Here is a 21,840-nt window from a genome sequence, read left to right on the forward strand (position 1 = left end):
GACATGGTCACATGTCATTTATTCTCAACTAATCTGTGATGAGAAACAGAATTTATAATTGCTACAAATCAAGCAATTTCGATAGTTATTTGATAGTTATTTTGAGATATGAATTAACCCAAGAACAGAACAAGCTGGAGTTTATCGGAATATTCTAGCACTCGAGCCTCGGTTACTCATATATATTTAATTCAGTGTCAAAATCAGCTGAAGTTTAAAGAGTAAAATAATTGAAGTAAATTCAACTTTGAAGTGAAGTTATGTATATGCAAATTTATTTCAAAGCACATGCAATTTCAATTTGCTGAGAGTCATTTGAGATGAGATCATTTAGAATTTATTTTTGCCTTATGCAATTGAAAGGTTAATATTTTTAGAGGTACAAGTGAAATTATAGGACTGTTTTTACTTATTCAACAGTCCATTGGATTGAAAACTCAAGAGCATTAAAGCCTGATTGAGTTACTTTGGTATTTGTAAGTCGATGCAATTTTCTTATTTTGGATATTTGAGTTAATTGGTTAAAGGAGATTATGCAAATTGGAATCAAACATATTAAGGCTTAGATTGAGGTTAAATATGAAAATAGGTTAAAAGCATAACAAATCTGTTCTGTCAAAGAGTATTTGATACAAGCATTCCAGTTAATGCATGAACATTTATGATTTATTCTTTTCTGTTTTGCAGATCGAATAATAAAGCTTTACGGCTTTGTATCTCAATTACGGTGGAACTAAATTTCTTGAATCGATGTCCCTTTCGTCAACAAATCAACAATACTATAAAGTTTATTTCTTTCACGCAGTATGATTTAACGATTTTGAGAGTATGTTTCGAATTAATTGCAGAGTTTTATAACGAAATACAACATCAAGATTTAGTATATCAAACCAAGTATCGTAAACAGGCAAAAAAAAAAACATTAGGGCCAGAACTACTCTATACAAAAAATTACAAATTAGCAATCCGATCCCAAGCTAATGTTTCTTCTTTTCCCTTTGTGATTACCAATAAATTATACCATAGTGTAAAGTAAACATAGCAATCGGTCATTTATTAAAACATCAATGACCCCCCCCCCTGACCAGCTTGAAGACCTTTTTATTTTCTTTATGTTTGCTTGTAATTTTTTTTCTGGTACGAAATCCTTTATTTGTGATTGAAGACCTTTTTTTTTTCTTGTCAAATTTTTTTGGCGGACGGTTTTGCCTCCCCCCCCTGTGGAAAATCCTAGGTACGCCACTGTGTCGCGCTAAAATGATCTCTAAGAAATACATTGTGTGTGTGAAAAAAATGAAACCTCACATGTTCATGCAGTTTGTCAGCTAGGGCTCAAACTTTTACGAATATTGGCCCTGGCAAGCTTGAATTTACATTAAAAAAGAAAAGAATACACAGCGATTGTGAGTCCAATTGGGTATTTGTCTAATTTGCAATTTTTGATTTGTAAGGAATTATTGAAATCATAAATTGCTCAAAGATTCTTTCCAGTTTTAGACACTAACCATATAAATCATGAAACGGCTAAGAAAAATCTCTGAGTGCAGACGATTGAGGCATGAACCCGTAATTTGAGCATCTTTTTGTCACCCCGCGCAATTTTCATAAAATGTATGTGTTCAAATTCATCATGTTCATGAGCGTGTTTATCTCAGAGAAATAATTTTACGACAATTCGGATCCAGACAAATGGGAAACATTTCGATCAGTCGATGCGACATCAAGACATGAACATATAATAATTTGTCGCCGTTAAAATAAAGGTGAGGGAAAGATGAACATTGTGTCAAATAGGTTAAAACCCGTGTTGCTATTTAGGCCTATACTTTGTTTGATTTTGTAGCTCAAAGTAGTACATAGTAATATCGAAGACAATTAAAGCTGCATCGTTTCTCTCCGGTTGACCGGCCTACTCTTTTCTGCCAAACTGTCATGGATATAAACCATTTTAAATCTAGATCGTTAACAATTATGATGATAATAAAAGAGAATAACCTTAAGAATTGATTTGACGTCATATATTCCGTCCTTCTCAACAATTAGTGGACCTAAAGCTTGTTCCATTACTCTGTCGTCACTCCTAATCCATGTCAGGTTTACTGGAGGACGTACATCGTCAAGTTCACAAACGAACACGAATTCTTTAGGATCCGTGGGAACATTGTATGTACATTCTCCCAGTATAAAGGTGTTGCAAGGGCCAATTATTGGTCCAAGGGAATCTGCCAAAACTGTCAAAAATCATGAAAATGACAAAAATAAAGCAATAGTTTATTTTGTTTGATATGTATTACATGTTATTCATCGTATGAATATAACGAATGATAAATTAATACAATTTAGTTCATGTATTATTACGATATTGATATTTTATTTATTGTAATTATTTTCATCTTCGAAGAGGAAATCAGAAATTCCATCCATAGAAACACAACAAACTTCTCAGAAGTATAAGTGTAATGAATGAAAAGCACCACGGCCAGGTCCATCATTGTCATGATTATGCCTCCCTTGGACTTTATTCAAATTTACCTATGATTCTTAGGTCCGTGTAGCCCCATGTCGTTTTCCCCGTCCGAGGAACAACGACACAAGAATAGGTGGTCTCTTATCAGAAGTCTGTAGTCTTCCGTGATTCTGAACCTCTCTATCCCTGGCAATGGATCCGATCTTCCAAGGAATTCCGAGGCAACAAGTTCGGCGTCATTATCAGGAGCTCCGGTGGAGTTGTGCTTGTACCAGTAGACGGCATCAGCAGGATCTGTGAAGCTGCAGATCAGTGACGCATTTCTGCCACGCACCACTTTCACGGATCTCTCAGTGTGAAGTTCGAATGCTGTCAAGACGAAAATAACACAACTTTGGTAACAGTTTTTTTTTAATTATTATTAACATAATTTACTGTGGAAAACTGTTTAAAATTTTGATACTTACGTAGTCATATTAGTTGCAAAACATTTTTTAACCATAAATCATATCAAGCACAATACCTAAAATACTGTAGAATATTTTTTCTTTCATTAACTTCTTAAGCTTGTTTTCTTATTTTTTTTACAGTGTTGGGAGAATCCTTACGAGGCCTACGTGTAAGTCTTCAGTCTCTACTCCAATAAATTCATTTTTTATAGGGCCTATTATAATTGTTGAAGCTTAACGGTAAAGTCCACCCACTGAGAACAAAAAAACTCTATTTGAATCAATAGAGTAAAATCAGACAAGCCTAACGCTGACAAATTAATCAAAATGGGATAAAAACTAAGAAAGTTATATTTCGATTTTCGCATATTTATCGCACAAGAGTTACATGCACAACTCAATGATATTAAAATCCTTTGTAAATTACCATTATAATATAGATACATAAATTGGCCTAAGTGAAACTATACCAATCCTTTATTTTAGATTTTAGATTTTAGATTTATTTTATCATATACAGTGCGTCCCAGAAAAAACAAAACAAAGATTTATCGATGATTTATTATAACTTAATCACAAATACAATAGACAAGTGACCTACCATTGTAAAGCTTAGAATCTCCTCTTTTATCTGGTTCTATTCAAATATTTTAATGGTGAAGTAGTACATCTGGATAACATCCAGTGGTCTGGTGTGTCCAAAAATCCAAGATGGCTTTCAAAAATTGAGTTTAAAATGGCTGTTAATACTTAAAGTGGACATAGCTCATATCATATCGACCTGGGAGATATGATTCTGGTGTCTAAACCATGGTTTCAATGGTCAAATAATACATTTGGACAAGTTACAAGGACAGTCAGTGGTCCGGTATGTTAAAAAATCCGAGATGGCTTCCAAAAATGGAGTAAAGAAATGCTGTTGCTACTTAAAAAACCCAACATAGTTTGTTCAATATCCGGGAATAATATTTTGTGCCCATACCATGATTAAATGGGTCAAATAATACATTGGGATAAGTTACAAGGACGATGGGTGGTCAAGTATGTCCAAAAGCCATGGTGGCTAAAAAAATAGTATATATTAGCCGCTGGTAGTTATAAAATGACATAGTTCATTTAAAATCCACCAAGGATCACACTATGGTGTCATGGTTAATATAATACGTTTGGAATGGTTACATTGATATGCAGTTGTCCAATTTGCCTAAAAATCCAAGAGGGTTTTCAAAAATAGCATCTAAAACGACTGATATCACTCAATAGTGGTCAGAGTTCTACAATATCTATCTGTAAGAAATAATGTTGCTGTCTAAATTGTGGTATGAAGGGTCAAATAATACATTCGGACACGTAACAAGGATGGTTAGTACTACATTTTGTCAAAAAAAATCCATGGTGGATTCTAAAATTTCATCAAAATGGGTGCTGTTACCAACTCATGACACAATATGATAACTTATCCCCATACACTTTAAGTGTAGGCACCAATATTTTTTCTCACCGGTTGACATTGTTTGTACTGTGTCCATTTTTAACAGCAGTCACTTTGGAACCCATTTTTTGAAGCCAACATTGATTTTAAGGCAAAATGGTTAACTGCATATTATGGTAACCAGTCCCAAAGTATTTTCTGACCCTTGAAACCCTAGTGTAGACATCTAAATAATATCTCCAAGTAACAACAGTCATTTAAAACCGCATTTTTTAAAGCCATCTTCGATTTTTTTGGACATACCTGACATCTGACTATCCTTTCAACTTGACCCAATATATTACTTGACCCTGCAAACCCCAGTATACACACCAAAATCATACCTCCAAGGTGTATTTCTAATAAACTATGTATACTTTTAAGTAACAACAGTCTATTTACACCCCATTTTTTAATTCACCTTGGATGTTTTCAACATACAGATAACTGACTGGTCTTGTAACTTACCCTAGTGTACTACTTGACCCTTTAAACCATGGCTTAGACACCAAACTCATATTCCCCAGACAGATATTAAACAAATTATGCCCTTTTATAAGTAACATTAGACATTTTAACCTCTTTTTTGGAAGCCATCTTGAAATTTTTGACATACCAGACAACTGTCTGTCATTGTAACTTGTGCTAATATATCATTTGACCCTTGAAACCATATTTTAGACACCGAAATCATATCTCACAAGTGGATATAAAATGAGCTATGCCCTTTTTAAGTATCAGCAGCCATTTTAGAATCAATTTTGGGAAGCCATATTGGATTTTTGGTCATACCAGACCAATGTCTGTCCTTAAAACGTGCCCTAATGAATTATTTTAACCCTTGAAACCAGTGGTTTAGACACCAAAATCGCATCTCCCAGGCCGATATGAAATAAACTATGTCCACATTAAGTAACAGCAGTCAATTTAGAATCAGTTTTTGGAAGCCAACATATTTTTTGAAATACCAGGCCAATGACTGTCCTTGTACCTTGCTCTAGTGTATTAATTGACCCTTGAAACAAGTGGTTTAGAAACCAAAATCACATCTCCCAGGCTAATATTGAAGTGAGCAATGTCCGCTTTAAGTATCAGCAGCCTATTTTTAAGATCAATTTTTGGAAGCCATCTTCGATTTTTGGACATACCAGACCACTGACTGCCCTTGTAACTTATCCTAATACTGTATATCATTTGACCCTTGAAACCAGTGGTTTAGACATCAAAATCACATCTTCCAGGCCAAAATGAAATGAGCTATGTCCGCTTTAAGTATTAGCAGCCATTTCAAATTCATTTTCTTTTAATCCATCGCGGATTTTTGCACATACCAGACCACTGACTTTCCTTGTAACTTGCCCCAATGTATTATTTGACCCATTTTACCATGGTATAGATACCGTCAAAATCATATTCCCGGATATTGAGCAAACTATGTCGTTTTTTTAAAGTAGCAACAGCAATTTTAGACTCCATTTTTGGAAGACATCTTGGATTTTTTAACATACTGGAACACTGAATGTCCTTGTCACTTTTCCCAATATCTTATTTGACCATTGAAAACATGGTCTAGGCATAAAAATCATTATGTCCCAGGTGGATATGAATGAACTATGTCCATTTTAATTATCAACAACCATTTTGAACTCCATTTTCGGAAGCCATCTTGGATTTTTGGACACCATCTTGGATTTGTTTGACACACCAGACCACTGGCCGTCCTTGTATCTTGTTCCAAATACTACTTCACCCTTCAAGCAATTGAATAAAAACCAAATTGAAGCCACTTAGATGAATTGTGGATTTTCAGCCTACGGCAGTCATTTTGGGCGCCATCTTGGATTTACCAGGTACGTGTACACTGGAGGGCTTATAAGTCACTCTAGCCTGTATCAACAATGTTTTACCCCCTAGACCATGGAATATGAATCGAAATAGGATTCTAGGGTGGATAATGAGTGAGTTGTATCCACTTTAGTGAAGGGCAGCCATCTTGGATGCCATCTTGAAATAACAAATTTTCCGGATGCGGATTTGTTATTCCTGAGGTCAAATAGTACAAAAACCCGTGGAAAAACAATTTGTTGCAATTTGTTCCGGGTAAAGGTATTTTTGATCGTATATTGACCCGTCTAGTTTTCACATATCCCGGCGTTTGCACATAACATGGCTCCATAGCCCCCCCCCCGGGTATTGGCCACAGTCTTTAGTTTTGAAAATGGAACAAAATCAGTTCTTGCTCTGATGATGGTTTGTCAGACAAAATTATAATTTTCAGTAAGTGGTAAAGATACCCTTTCAAAGTAAAGTACATTTCCATAATCATGATTATTAATAGAAGCAGTAAAAAAAACATGCCCCAACGAAAAGCACTGCCCACATCCTGTATATGAATGCATTATTAATGTATTTGAATTCTTAAGCGAGAGTTTCTATATAGAAAAACACACATTTTTTACGCATATTTTACGAAGTGATCACGAGAAACGACATTCAAACAACGCCTCGAATTGTACCTCACCTCTCCGCATATCCACTTCCAACCAAGTGAGAAAAACTGTAATGAAAAAATGAAATTGTCTGGGGAGCTTTAGACTTATATTATTACCAAATGAAATAACAAAAAAGCGAAATGAATAATTATATGCACTAACTTTCAATGACGTGAGGTGAAAAAGCTATGTAAAAATACATACAGAAATCTTACCGTAAACTTTCAGCTCAGAAATGATGTCAAGAACCGCTGGTTGTCCTTGTCGTTCAACATCGCATCTATAGGTCCCCTCATATGCAATGGTTATGTATTTGAGATAGAGTGTTGCACTGTCCTTCTGCAAACCTGCACGACCTATATATGATTGTTCCACCTTCAAGTCACCATTAGCAAGGGTGAGGATCTTCTGAGTATTGTTGTAGTACCAGTAAATGTTACGTAACGTGCCCTCCCCGAAGAGACACGTAATATTAACCGTGTTGCCAATTGTTGCGGACAGTTTTTGGGTGGTTCCAAAGACGGTCGCAGTAGCAAATGCCAATAAGACTGTAACGGCGAATGATGGGTCTGAGTAGGATATAACCCCCAAAAAACATTAGCATAATAATGATGCCATAAATATGATATATATTTCAGAGATCTGATAATTTGAAATAAAATTTGGTTTAATGACGAATGTGAGGAGATTAAACAAAAACGTGAATATATAAAAAAAACTTTGCAAAATATCATACAATGACTGTCGCGTTCAAATTTAGTTAGAAAATATGTAAGATTAATGAATGCCATTAGAGCCAAATATGTTCTGGTTAAGAAAAGCTTGTCAAGCTGAGAAAACTTAAAATATTTTACTTACATCGTGAAAAAAAATCTTTCATTCATTCGGAGGAGATGGAACTTACAGTCCCCGTTAATTACAGTACCCTAAAGTCTTAGCGTGGTCATTGTAAATCCTCCCTTCCTCCATTTATGAACGTTTTGTCAGTCACTCTTTCACTCTTGAAAGTAATAAAATGATAATAATAATACATAAAATTTATATAGCGCACTTTCCATCTTGATTTCCTTGCCCCATACCGACGCTCCATCGCATGTAGAAAGTGACATGGAGGGGATGAAGTCAGAGTTAGCCCCACATCAGAAAATATTCCCCCTCCAATTTCAAGTAGGCCTATAGCCCAAGTGTAATCAGGTAGTCAGGACTAATTCCATATTGCTCTCAGTCCCGTATGTCCTTTTTGTCTGCCTCACGACGAGACAAACGAGGTATGTTTTTGCATGTACCTATAATCCGATTTGTTGTTGAGTGGCAAATTTTTCTTTATCGTAATTACAACTTTTTGATTAAATCATGTACTGGGTATAGACAGGTATGACAGGCATACACATATTTATATGTGTGTGTGATGGTGTGTGAGGGTGCATATGTGTATGTATATAATTATGAAGAAGGTGTCGAAGATCAGTTGCTGACTTGTTAGTTTCGAATACTTATTTTCAGTAAAGTAGATAAAGCAGTAGACTGATACCAGAAAAATGAAAGAGTTAAAAACGTACAAAGCAAACAAAATTTTATATGCAAAACTAGACCTGGCAATGATTAACTTATCAATGACATTACGATAAAAATGTACTAAATACGTACTTTGAATTATGATTATCAAGATATATGGTTTCATAATAAACAATGTATTATTTGTGGCCCTGCCGAAGTTTGTATAGAATAGGTAGAACAACCATTTTGTCCTTAACATAACATAAATACAAAAGAAGTACATAATAATAAAGTTTAATTTGGTTTTATATAATTGTGAGACCTTTTTGGGAAAAATTTTCCTTGATTTAGCTGGAATTCGTTAAAAACAAAGTAAACTACGTTGACTTTGCAATGGGAGAAAACTGCCACTCTGGAACTCTTTTTCCCGGTGCAAGATCAATTTTCAATTGGCCAAGACTCCATATATATGGTATGTTATTTTTTAAATCACGAATTGATTTACACAGTTAAAAGTACACGTATCACATGCTGAATGCAATAAATAACATACAACTGAATATTGAATCATACATGAATTTAAGATAAAATAGTAATGTAGAACACACGCATGATTAAAACAAAGTAAAAGAAGAAGAAGAAGAAGAAGAAGAAGAGGAGGAAGTGGAGGAAGAGCAGAAGGAATAGAAGAAGCAGAGGTAGGATTGAAGAAGGAGAAGAAAAGGAAGAAGACAATGAAAAAAAAAAAAGAAAGTTGAAGAAAAAAAAAAAAGATAAAAGTTCATACAATATTAGACTATATTGCAAAATAAGAATACAGATCTGATGTAAAAGGTAACATTTTGAATTGTGCATTGAGGTTTTGACGAAGATAAGATTCACTACAACATTTGAAATAGACATGTTTAGAAATATATTGTTATTATAAGGGTAAACATGGTAAAGTTCGTTTGCTAGTAACTTTTCTTGAACTACAGTAAAATTTAAATATTTTATATATATATATATATATATATATATATATATATATATATATATATATATTACCTAGTTATATTTGAAATTGTAATGTTTTCTGAACTGGTTTTTATCCCCCGCCAATCCGATGATTTGCACAATTTTTATTTTTAGATCAAATGAATGTAAGAGTTAACTCTAATGTATGTACATGTATATACTAAGTTGTAATTCGTGCCAATGCCCATTTTTCTTGCCATAATCTCATCGACCACACATCTCACCTTTTTTTTCTCTCTTCGTTGACTTATTCTTTGTAATTTTTTATCTCTTTCTGCTATATCTTTACAAGGTTAAAACCAGCTTTGCGTCCATATTTTCCTCCTTTTTTTTTTACTCTCCCCTTTCCGTTGGTCTTGTTTTCCATATTTTCCCTTCATCTGCCCCTCCTTTACCTTTCATTTCTGTCTCTGTCCACCCACTCTCTTCCCTTTTCCACTCTTTTCATCATTCATCCTATCCTATCTTCTCTCTCTTTCTTTTTTCCCTTTATTTTTGTCCCCGTATTACATGGTTATACATGCAATATAGCATTTAATGCCCTAGTTGCTTTTTGTTCGAATTACACCTTCACACTTCTTGACGTTTGCTTCATCGATCAACATGTTACTTTTTAAAGTGTTTTTTTTTCTTGGTATATCTTTTATGATTGTATAATATGATTATCGGTTGGTTGTAATTTTTTGCTTAAATTTCATCTTTATAATATTGTACTTTGCCTTTGTTTATACTGTGCACTGGATTTTTCAGTCTTTTGACTGTTTTGCAAGTTTTCTTATTGAATAAATACCATACTACTACTACATATTAGATGAATCGTGGGCGATACAGAGATTGTTTTTCTTCATTTGACTTATGTTGCCTGTTTATACATTGTTAAAACATTACGGACCAAATCTCAATATGAAAAATAGTCTAAAAGATAAAATCAGAAATTAAAATAAGGCAAAAAGTATGAATGTTATATCCCTGCTAGATACAAGGTATAAGTCACAGATAAATACAACATAAAAAAGTGGTAAAAGAATTGGATTTTGAAATCATGTTACATTATTGCTGGTTTAAAAAGCCTTACCAAATATAAACATGTATATAAGTGCATCGAATCCAAAACTTTGTTTTATTTTTCTATATGAATACTAGTATTTTAAAAGTGAACCAATAAATTAGTAAAGTTACCGCCCTTCCACACGGTACCAATATCGTAATTTTAATGATGATTCCAGTGAAAAATAATTCTAATGACGATTTTTTAGCACGTTAATCATGTTAATTGAAACCAAACTAGAATTACGCACGCTAATCAAAGTCACGAATTCAAATTCTACTCCGGAGGTGCATTCCAGGTAAGTTTCACTCAAATTACTGTACGAATTTTACGTCTGAAAGGGTTGATCTCCAAAAAATATTTTGAGGGGCGGAGCTTACGTGACCTTTTAAGCACTTCCGTAGATAATACAATTGCCATGCACTCCTCGTAGTTTTTTTTTTTGCGATGCAGCGCTTTGATTGGGTTTGATTGACAAGTCACCAAGGAAACAGTACCGCCTTCGTTTAGGAATTCGAATTCAAATCACAATTTTCGAGTGAATGGTTCAATGATTCTAAGACAAATTGCAATCAACATTACAATGATGATTCAAGATTCTCGTGTGAAAAGGCTCTAAAATATCTAAAATTATTTTCCTCGTTTTGCCCCCTCCCCCTCCTCTCTTTTCTTCTTTGTGTTTCCCTGTCTCTCTTCTCTTTCGTAATTTCGTAAATGTTAATTTCTTACGTACAGTCTTTGAGAATTTATATATAATTCATTTTATGTAATTCAGCTTTGAAGCTATGCGGAATTTATCCCAATTTCAATTGTATTATATTCTAACTTTGCACACGCTTTAGAAAAAAATATGTCACCATTACTTTATTATGAAATAATTCACTCAATTATTTTTCATGTTTTTGGAAAAGATTCTGAATCATTTCGTGTGAGTCGGAATTAATGGCAAATCATTTGTTGGTAACACGTGGGACAAAATGGCACTAATAGTTTGGAATAATGAAGTACATTTAAACAATTCGTCAGTGATTTTACGAACTGGCTCAAACCTCGGCTGGTCTCCAAAACATGATTTCGAGATAACCGCCTTCAAAGTTTGGATGTTTTTAGGTGTTTGTAACTTCGCGCTTTGAAATAAACCAGATCAATTATTTATACAAATTTAAAGCATGCATTCTATTATTTTATAATATACAACATTTTGTCCCGCAATTCGTATCCGTTATTTCAATATTTGAAATGTAGCGCATGTATGCATTGTAGAAGCTGGCAATTCTTTTATAACGGAGTTTCATGTTTCAATTTGATGATATCTGCTGTACCGTGATCACATGAAATGGCTTAGGTTTGGTTTTTCTTCTGTTATTGACTGACATGCCAGGGAACGTGTTGAGAAACAAGTATTAAACGAAATATCCACTTTAAACGACCTAAACGTAACACAAACATGCTGGACATGCTGGGGATGTCAGATCCAGCTGGTACGAAATAGGTTAATGTTGTGTTTACCTAGGATTACAATTTTAATTTGGTTAGTAAGGTAGTTACAAAATATTTAAATGAATTTGTTTTATTACATATCTGCGTAAGCTTTTAAAGTGTTATCGACTTGTATAGATGTCGATAAAGTTTACCTCTTTAATTCGACATAATGATATTATTGTATCAACATGGCGAGATGCATTATCTCGCCAATATGACATGCGAACAGGTGTAGGTCAATTTGGCGATATACATTTTGTATGTCGCCTTAACCAGATAATAGGGAGTTTTCTCATGCACTACGGGGAAATCTCTACAACTCGTCGATTCCTATGAAATGCAAATAAAATCACAATTGGAGACCTGAGAGGCTGTTGTTGAAGCACGATGAATAAGAAGAGTCACTGTATCGAGTTGAAATGTCCCTGAAGACGATGTTGATGATGATTAACAGTCAATTTCAGCAATCCATGGGTTGAAAAGCGTTCATTAAAACAGCTTGATGCTCTCGATGAGAACTGAGAATTCCTCTCTCAAAGTAACTGCAAACAGTTCATTGATGGCGTGCAAATAATTCCACAGAAGATACATATTCCAGGTGGAAATAAACTCTTCTCTGATATAAAGTCTGGCGTGAAACTCTGAGTTCTGATATGATGTGATCTCTTTGAAGAAACTGCCAGCCTATTCTGGAAGCTTCTAGTATTGCCTACAAAAAGAACATTCTCCTTCTTTATGGAGCAATTAATTTCTAGAAGACTCTTGAATGACCTTAGTGAAATTAACAATTGTAAACAACATAGCTAATCCTATTATTTATTTCCACTACCACTGGGAATCTTATTGTGTAGCAATCTCTATTCAGAAATAACAAAGAGTACTAAAAGATTACTCATGTCTAACAAGGCTTTACTGAGACATTCTGGAATATTCTTAAACATTATATGCTATGAATATCCTCAAAGAGGAAATAACTAAATAATTGAATATAATTGCTCTTACACTTCTACTTAAATAACAATACAACTATCAAAATGTCGACTAAGCGAGACACCTATCTCACAACAACTGGGTAAGATACATTGTCTCGCCATCTCTACAAGTCGATGGCCCCTTAAAACTTCCGTAAATATCAAAAAGTACAGTTCGTTTTCCGCCATTTTTCTTGGCACGGCGTGAAAATGAGAATTCTACTTACCTTTAGTGCTTGACATGGTGTTTTGGTTGTCGGCCTTTTTTCAGAGATCATGATAGATTCTGGACCATCGTGGACAATCTCCTAAGTGCGTGGGTCCGTACCTATTCTCAAAGAACTGACTATAACCAATTTTGCATATTAATATAAAACCCTGTTTAATAAACGCTAACGGTTGACGACGGAGTACGTGCGTGTGTGTATGGGGGGGGGGCAGTTGCGTAGCTAGGATTTTTTTCCTGGGGGCACTGGGGGTACCTTGCTTTTTAATCATCGGGGGGGGGGCAACATTTTTTCTGTGTGTGTATGTGTCACAGGGGCGGATCCAGCTTTCGCCAATGAGGAAGTGGGGCCGATCGGCCGCTTAAAGTTGAGATTTCTTTGTTTGAAGGGGAAATCCTCACAGTCACTTCTTAGCTTTATTCTAAAACAACAAAAATATGAAATAATCTCATTTGAGCCCTATATAACAAGTACTAGTGCAAAGCGCGAGCTATTCTTTTGGGGAAACTTTATGCATTTTGTCCTGAAAAGTTAACATTCTGTGAATGTTTGTGATCCTAAACAAGACTATGTAACCACCCAGAACGCCAAGCGTGAGCATTTTTAATAAAGGTTCTGGCGTGATCGAAAAGGGACCTTATGAGGACTGTTTGAGTCATCCATGAAGATGCTACATATTTCACCAATGAAATTATGCGAGCGCGAAGCGGGAGCTCAAATTTTTGACATTCCGACCTAAAAAAAAATTGTCATTCTAAACTTTATGTAATCATGAAAGGGATAAGTATTTAAACAATTGATGTGAGCGCAAAGCGCGAGCGAGAGACAATTAAGATTTTAGACCTAAAAACGGGATACTCTATTCATGTTTTGCAAATCATGAAAAGGGTGGGTAAATGGGTATTTCTTACATTAATAATGCAAGCGTGACGCGCGAGCGGGAAATCATTGATATTTTGATCTTAAACTGGATAATTTAAGCACATTTTCAATAAAGAACAAGCTGTTTAGACACCAAAATCATATATCTCAGGCAGATATTGAATGAACTATGTCCATTCGTAAGTAAAAACAGCCATTTGAGACTCCATTTTTGGAAGCCATCTTGGATTTTCGGACAGACTTGACCACTACTGTCATTGTAACTTGTCCAAATTTATTACTTGACCATGAAAACCATTGAACAGAAACAAAATAAAAGACATTAAATAAAGCAATAGATGAATAGTGGATTTTTAGGCTTTGGCAGCCATTTTGGATTTTTAGGTACCCTAGTCTGCTTATTTTCACTCTAACCTGTATCACTAGATCTTTTACCTCTTTAAACCATGAAATATGCACCGAAATTTGATGTTTAGTGTGAATATTGAGTGAGTTATGTCTACTTTCTGTGAATGGGGGCCATTTTGGACGCCATCTTGGATTACGGAAAACCCCAAAGGAGGATTTATAAGGACTTTGAGTATTATATTTTCCTGGACCTATCCTGAAAAAATCAGCTTGTTACCAGAAATTTCCTTTCTTAAGCCTATTTTGGCCTAATGCTCTTGGCCTAATTCTGTTTTCTTCAATCTTTCCCCTTCTTTTTTTCTTTCTCTCCCTTTTTTGCTCCGCCAATTTTTCTCAGGGGTAGGGGGGCACACCAAATCCAAAGGCGGGGGAGGGGGGGCAGGGCCCCCTACCCCTGAGGCCCTGACCCCCCCTAGCTACGCCACGGGGTGGCGGTGTCATCGATCACATCATTTACATTATCTGCAAGTATTGTGAAAACTACATAATACCACACAAATAAGAGTAAACACGATTATCGAATCATTGTTTTTAGTTTATAGTGCTAAAGAGCAAGTTTACATGTACGATATATATATATACATAATACAAAATAAATATTAAGCATGCCATATATAATAAATTTCAATGGCTAACCGTCATTCACAACAGTATTAATGACATAGATATTGATTAATCAGGATTGAATTCGTTGAAAAGTCAACAACGATTTTGATTAGTTGGCAGAATGGAAAAAACTTCATGCAAATCGATCTACCATTGTTATTTCATATTTGCCTAAATACATCGTGTTACCGTTTTCTGTAGTAGAAACAACCATGGAGAAGATAAATCACAAACTTGAAATTCAAACTTAGGACTGGAAATTTTAGTACCATGTATTATACTTTTTCAAGTAGTAAACAGAAAAGAATGAAGAAAAAAAAATAGAAAAAGAAGAGGAGGCTAAAAATTATATAGGCCTATTCCTATACAGGGTGTTTCTTGAAAAGGGTATCCGAGAAGTTCAGAAGGTCAGCAATATCACAAATACATAACTCATCCTTGTGATTTCTATTGTATATAATTGAGTAACTCATGAACTTGAATCTGACACGTAGCTTGCGTTACAATCGTCACAGGTCACAGAGTTATGGTCCATCGAAGGCGAAGGGTGCAAAACCCACTTTTTTTCCAAGTTACTAGTTTAAATGTACATGCACCAAACCAACATTAATTGTGAGAGTTTTTTTTATCAAAGTTATTTCCTTCAAATTTCTGTGAAATGCTATCCCCTTTGTTAACTTTTTGTGAGTGACTGGCATTTACATGTCAACTGCCTAGCTTCAATTTGTGCTGATTACGTAATTCACCCCTAGCTTTTGCACCAACACCTTCAACGTTTTCACAGTACCTCCGCCGTCGATGCTGCATGTTTTGCATTGCTCTCTATAACTATTGCAGGAGTGTGATGAAGAGCATCTTATGCTAAACGAAGCTGGCTCAGTCGTTAAAGCGTCTGTCTGTAGAACCAAAGATCGTGGTTTCGAGTCCACCCCGGGCGGATGACTGAAGCCAGTGTGTTGTGTGTAAACGTCTCTTTCCCCTGTTCGTTAGATGCAGGCTATGTTGCAGTGAAAAACACTCCGTCCCTCTGATGTAAATATTCTGGGCGATTATTATCAAAATAAGCAAATTTATTATCCAATTAGATTTTATTACCCAATTTTTACAGATTTAAACCAATATTGTGTTGACAGTATGTTGCCTAGGATTAGTTAAAAGTTGGGCATATTTTGCCTAACTATTTTAAGGGTGTAATAATAATGAATAAATATTAAACATGTGCCTTCAAGTCACTAAGGAAGTTGTCAACCAAAATTGCAGCTAGACACCAGTTATGTAACATTGACACTCGCAAAAAAACTGCGTTGAAACCCAAACCTTATACAACCAAGTGAGTTTCGTGCATGTACATTAAAACTCATAACTGGCAAAAAGTAGGTCATGTATCCTTTGATGGATCATAATTCTGTGGCTCATGACAATTGTGACGTAAGCAATGTCTCGAACTAAAGTTAATGAGTTACTCAATTATGCAGAAAAGATATCACAAGAATAAAGCATGTATTATTTATACACCAGACCTTGGAACTTCGGTTATCTTTTTTTATAGAAACACCCGGTAGTTATGTTTACGTTCGTTTTACCATATTATCCAGACTTTTGAAAGAAGTGGATGTCAACTTGGCGAGATACATCCGGACTTTTCGCATTTACTACGGAAAAACTCTCTACAACGCACCAGTTTCTTGGAAAATGCGAGTCAAATCGCAACGGAGAGCTGAAAGGCTTTTGTCGAAAGTTGGTGGACCGGGACAGCATCGGAATCTCTTGTGTCTGGACAACGATATATTTGCAATTGTTTGTCCACTGTAATTCTTCGGATCATCTTCTGTCCCGGTCCAGCAATATTCGACAAAATCCTCTTAGCTCTCCATTGTCATTTCAATTGCATTTTTCAAAGGAATAGATGCGTTGTAGAGAGATTTCCCTGTAGTAAATGCGACTTACTGGCGCAAATCCGGTCCAAACATTTTTTTATTTGAGGGAGGGGGGGGGGGGGGGGTGATAGCAATATATTGACCTGAAATTTCAACATCTGGGGCACACCCCTATACCAAGGCTATGTATACAAGGTATGTTATCGTGTACATAATACTGCCATCTTTCAATTTAGATGCCTATAACGATTTTTTTTTCGATGGCTATGTAGCGGCAAAAGCTTTGCAAGACGACCGGTATCTTGGCCGCCCGCAGTCATGCGCTGCCCACTTACAAAGAAAGATGGAGTCAAGAAATAACAAGTTTGAACGAAGAGATGAAGTTGAACATAACGTTTCTTTCATATCAGCATTAAATAAATATGTTGGTATAATAAAATAACATCTCTTCTCTGGCTGGACAACCAACACTCGAGAAATTCGACCGAAAATACGTAGCTTTTCTAACGAAATATATTCATTTTTTTCCAGTATTTTAAATATCGTTTATGACACCCTTAATTCAGTGGTGGATCCAAGGGGGTGGCGCAGGGGGCGCGCGCCCCCCTAATAAAAATAAAAAAAAAGTAAAAGAAAATCAAGAATAATCAGCGCCACCTTAATCTAAATCGGCGCCGGACAAGAATAATCAGCGCCATTTGGTTATAAATCGGCGCCAGTCGAGAAAAATCGGCACTGCCAGAGTCCGGCGCCGATCAAGGATAATCTGCGCCACCTAAATCTAAATCGGCACCAGATAAAAATAATCGGCGCCGGTACAGAAAAATCGACGCTGCCTGAGTTCTTAACCGGCGCCGATCAAGGATAATCAGCGCCACCTAAATCTAAATCGGGGCCGCGGACAAGAATAATCAGCGCCATCTGGTTATAAATCGGCGCTGTCAGAGTCTTAACCGGCGCCGATCAAGAATAATAAGCTCCACCTAAATCTAAATCGGCGCCGGGCAAGAATAAACGGCGCCATCTGGTTATAAATCGGCGCCGGTTAAGAAAAATCGGCGCTGCCTGAGTCTTAACCGGCGCCGATCAAGAATAATCAGCTCCACCTAAATCTAAATCGGCGCCGGACAAGAATAATCAGCACCACCTGGTTAAAAATCGGCGCCAGTCAAGAATAATCGGCGCCTCCTGGTTCTAAATCGGCGCCAGTCAATTATGAATTGCCGCTGCCTGAATCTTACGTGACGTCGGTAAAAATAATAAGCACTACTTGTTCTAAATCGGCGCCGGTCAAGAATAATCAGCGTCCCCTGGTTCCAATAAATAGGCGCCGGTAGAATAATGAGGAAGGGCCTATTGCCAACCAAATCTAGATCGGCGCCGGTCAAGAATGATCAGCGGCACCTAGCTGGTTATACATTACATTGTTGAATGGTCATAACAAAGCTTATCGCATGCCCTTACAGAGTGGACTGGGGCGGGGCAGTTGCCCACAGAATGACAGATGTCATGAAATCTTTAATTTATTTAAAAAATCCCAGAATCATACAAAAGCGTAGAGCAAATTCTGTTATTTTGATCTTATTTTCCAATGCTTTAATAAAAAGAAGGTCAGTCACTTTTCTTCTTTACACATTCCACATTGTGCCACGTCTATGGCCTTTAGTTTAAGACAGCTTCTATATAGTGTTTTATGAAGATGATTCGATATTTTAGCCCAAAACTTTGCTAAAACCCGTTGCTAGTACCGGGAGTGTATAATTACGCAACCAGTCGTATATTGAGATTGAGCTACACAACTCATTCTTTATTTAAAATCGTGCTTAAATTATCCGCTTCTCAGATTGGAATATAAAAATTTTCAGCTCGCGCTTCGCGCTCGCATCATTTCTGTAGCAAAACCCCATACTTTTCATGATTAAATAGGTGAATAGAAAGTCCCTTTTTCAGGACTAAACGTCAAAAGAACTCCCGCTTCGATTTGCAATAATCTTTTGCTGGATATAATCTTGTTCTTTATTACAAACGTCCATTAAACTGTCATTTTTTTCAGATCGAAATATCAAAATTTTAAGCTCGCGCTTCGCGCTCGCATCTATTGTCTTTTTAGATACCAATCTTAATCATTGGTTCCAAAAATGCATAGAATATCAATCTTTCTGGACAGAATATAAAGAAATTTCAGCTCGCCCTCGGCACTCGCATTATCTGTGTATTGAGATATGTATCCTCCTCATGAGTTACTACAAACAGTCCTAAACAGGCACCTTTTTCCTGTTTTCAGGTCAGTATACTAAAAAAATTCAGCTCGCGCTTCGCGCTCGCATTAATTTGTTGGTGAGATATGTGTTTCTATCTCATGAGTCATATATATATATATATATATATATATATATATGCATATGTGTGTTTGTGTGAGTTTGTTTGTTTTGTGTGATATCGAGCGCCTTTGGAAAGTTGATTAATGATTTTGCCCCCCAAATCTTTAAAAAAGGATCGACGCCCCTGTGTATATATATATATACATATAGTAAAAAAAATTGTATCTCTATTAATATACAAAAGTATTGGCCTCATCGCAATAAAAGGGTTAATACACGAGATTTTGAAATCGCACATAACATGCATAATTTTGTGTTACTTTTTGCTTGTTTCTTTCTTTAATAAGTTTTTCAATCTCTCTCTATAAATGTTTTAGAAAGATTATATGTTTAAATTGATGTATATTTTCTGTTATAATGAGATATGAAGTGGACTTCAGGGAATGGTCGTACGCAGCAAGGGGGAAGGGGGCACATTCGCGATCTGCTGATGTGAAAAACAATTTTTTTTCCTTAACATTTCATGAAAACTATGAAAAATGTGCAAATGTGAGATGTGCACCAAATTTTCGAGTCTTGCCCCCTCCCCCGGAAATATTATCTGCGTGTGGTCATGCAAAATGGCATGACTGGAAATCCTACATTTTGAAAAGAGCATTTGACAGGGTCAGACTTTACCCCTTTTTCAACATTTTCTTTTATGGCGCCGGTGAAGTGCAAAAATATGTGCGCCGCTCGGTAGTGCGCCCCCCCCCCCTTTCGCCAAAAGCTGGATCCGTCTATGCTTATAACGTTACATATACGTATTAAACTTGCCCAATCTTGAAAAGGAAATCCCTTTTTACACTTGGTCCGCCTGGTATCCACTCGTCAATAGAAGTGGCCACCCCGGGCGGCCCCTCGAGCTCTGGAAGGAACCGAATGTGGATTTGGAAGCTCGTCCTAAATCAGATATATCGCTGATACCATAGTAGCAACCATAATTTTGCACACGAAACCGCAGATTGAATGTTTCCGTTGCGGATGCGAAACGTAAAAAAATTTTCATGTCACACAACTTGCATTGCGGGACAGTGTTTTGCGACGGGCCCAATAAGTCTCTTCCAAAATCAATATACCGTCGTAATTCCGTCCGCGTTGCACAGCGAAAAGTGGGAAGTAGTTCAGGCTAAGACACTTTGCGTTGACTGTGACATTACGCGTTGGACGCTGTTGGCATAATAGCCACCTTTCGCAAACCTCAGGGACATTAGGGTCCCCTAACACAAAAATTAGCGATTAATCGTACATTCGATTTTCAAGATTAATTGTACATTATAATCAATGGAATCAATCATAGATAACTGTTCTACATTCATTGCTATTAAAGCTTTGTGATACAGGCCCTATATATATGCTTTTCGTGTGCATAATTCTTTCACGCGACACCCGAACGATGACAGCTGGCTGGAGATATTCGAAATGCAGGGCCCACAATAGATTATGACCTGCATAAGAAAGTGGTTTTTCAAACAAATCGAGTACATATTGAGTGAGGAATTAAGGCTTAGATATAGATCATTACAGTCTATCGAATCGATATTGCATTTAATGTGGATTATTGGTGGATCACTGGTAATTGATTCCATGGGTCAGATCACCTCTCCAGCCGAAACCATTTCGCATGCATTGATATGTACACAGCATATGCAATAAGCCTATACATTGTGTGCTAGAGGCATATCGTTTGTGTAGGAGTAAACAAAAGAAAAAACCCGCAAATTCGGCTGAAGTTCAGACGTATTTGCGTTTTTTTTTCTTTTGTTTACTCGTTCTACACAAACAATGTGCCTCTAGCACACAAAGTAATGGGCATTATGTTTTACTTTCCCCAGAAATGGGGGATTAGATTCAAATTCCCGGGGGGACCACTTCCATTGATGAGTGTATACCAGGCACGACCATGGGGTTTCGAAAGCACCCTAAACAAGGGAAGCAAGTCTTTTCCAGATTATGAAAATGCATCTCTTAACAAGTATTTGGCTTGTGAAACCCTACAAGTATTGGAAATATATAATTTTTTTAGTATTTTAAACATCGTTTTTGACACCCTTATAACGTTACATAGGCCTATACGTAACGTACTTGCCAACTCTGTCCCCTTTTACGCGTGGTCGCGCCTGGTATCCACTCTTTAATAGAATTGGGCCCCCGGGCGGCCTCTCGAGCTCTGGGAGGAACCAAATGTGGCTCTGGAAAGTCGTCCTAAATCGGATATATCGCTGTTACCATAGTAGCAACCAGAATTTTGCACACAAAACGCATATTGAATGTTTCCGTTGCAGATGCGAAACGAAAAAAAAAAATTCATGTCACACAATTTGCATTGCAGGACAGAGTTTTACGACCATGACGACGGGCCAAAAAGTCTCTTCCAAAATCAACTACCGTCGTATATAAGCGTTCGCGTTCTCCAAAGAAAGGTCGGGAAAGTCCTTTTCTGCGACATTATGCGTTGGCGCGACAATAGCCACCTTTTGCAAACCTCAGGGACGGTAACATTAGGGTCCCCTAACACTAAAGTTAACGATTATTCATACACTTGATTTATAAGATTGATTGTTCATTATAGTCAATACAATCAAA

At 36.4% G+C, this 21,840-nt stretch overlaps 1 protein-coding gene across 2 annotated transcripts; it reads right to left on the reverse strand.

Annotated features, from left to right (window-relative positions):
• Nucleotides 1-13,278, reverse strand: LOC135154857 (uncharacterized). Of its 2 annotated transcripts, XM_064103070.1 has the most exons (5): nucleotides 13,122-13,278; nucleotides 7,738-7,879; nucleotides 7,095-7,448; nucleotides 2,533-2,836; nucleotides 1,182-2,231 (listed from the first exon to the last, which is right to left on the reverse strand). In XM_064103070.1, exons 2-5 carry the CDS (start codon nucleotides 7,757-7,759, stop codon nucleotides 2,144-2,146), a joined length of 768 nt encoding a protein of 255 aa, XP_063959140.1. In that variant the 5' UTR covers nucleotides 7,760-7,879; nucleotides 13,122-13,278; the 3' UTR covers nucleotides 1,182-2,143. The 2 variants fall into 2 exon arrangements, with proteins under 2 accessions (XP_063959141.1, XP_063959140.1); XM_064103071.1 differs by lacking the exon at nucleotides 7,738-7,879 and having other exon boundaries at nucleotides 1-2,231; nucleotides 13,122-13,272.
• Nucleotides 13,279-21,840: the final 8,562 nt, after the last annotated feature.

This window comes from Lytechinus pictus, chromosome 8, assembly GCF_037042905.1.
Source record: "Lytechinus pictus isolate F3 Inbred chromosome 8, Lp3.0, whole genome shotgun sequence".
NCBI classification, from domain to species: domain Eukaryota; kingdom Metazoa; phylum Echinodermata; class Echinoidea; order Temnopleuroida; family Toxopneustidae; genus Lytechinus; species Lytechinus pictus.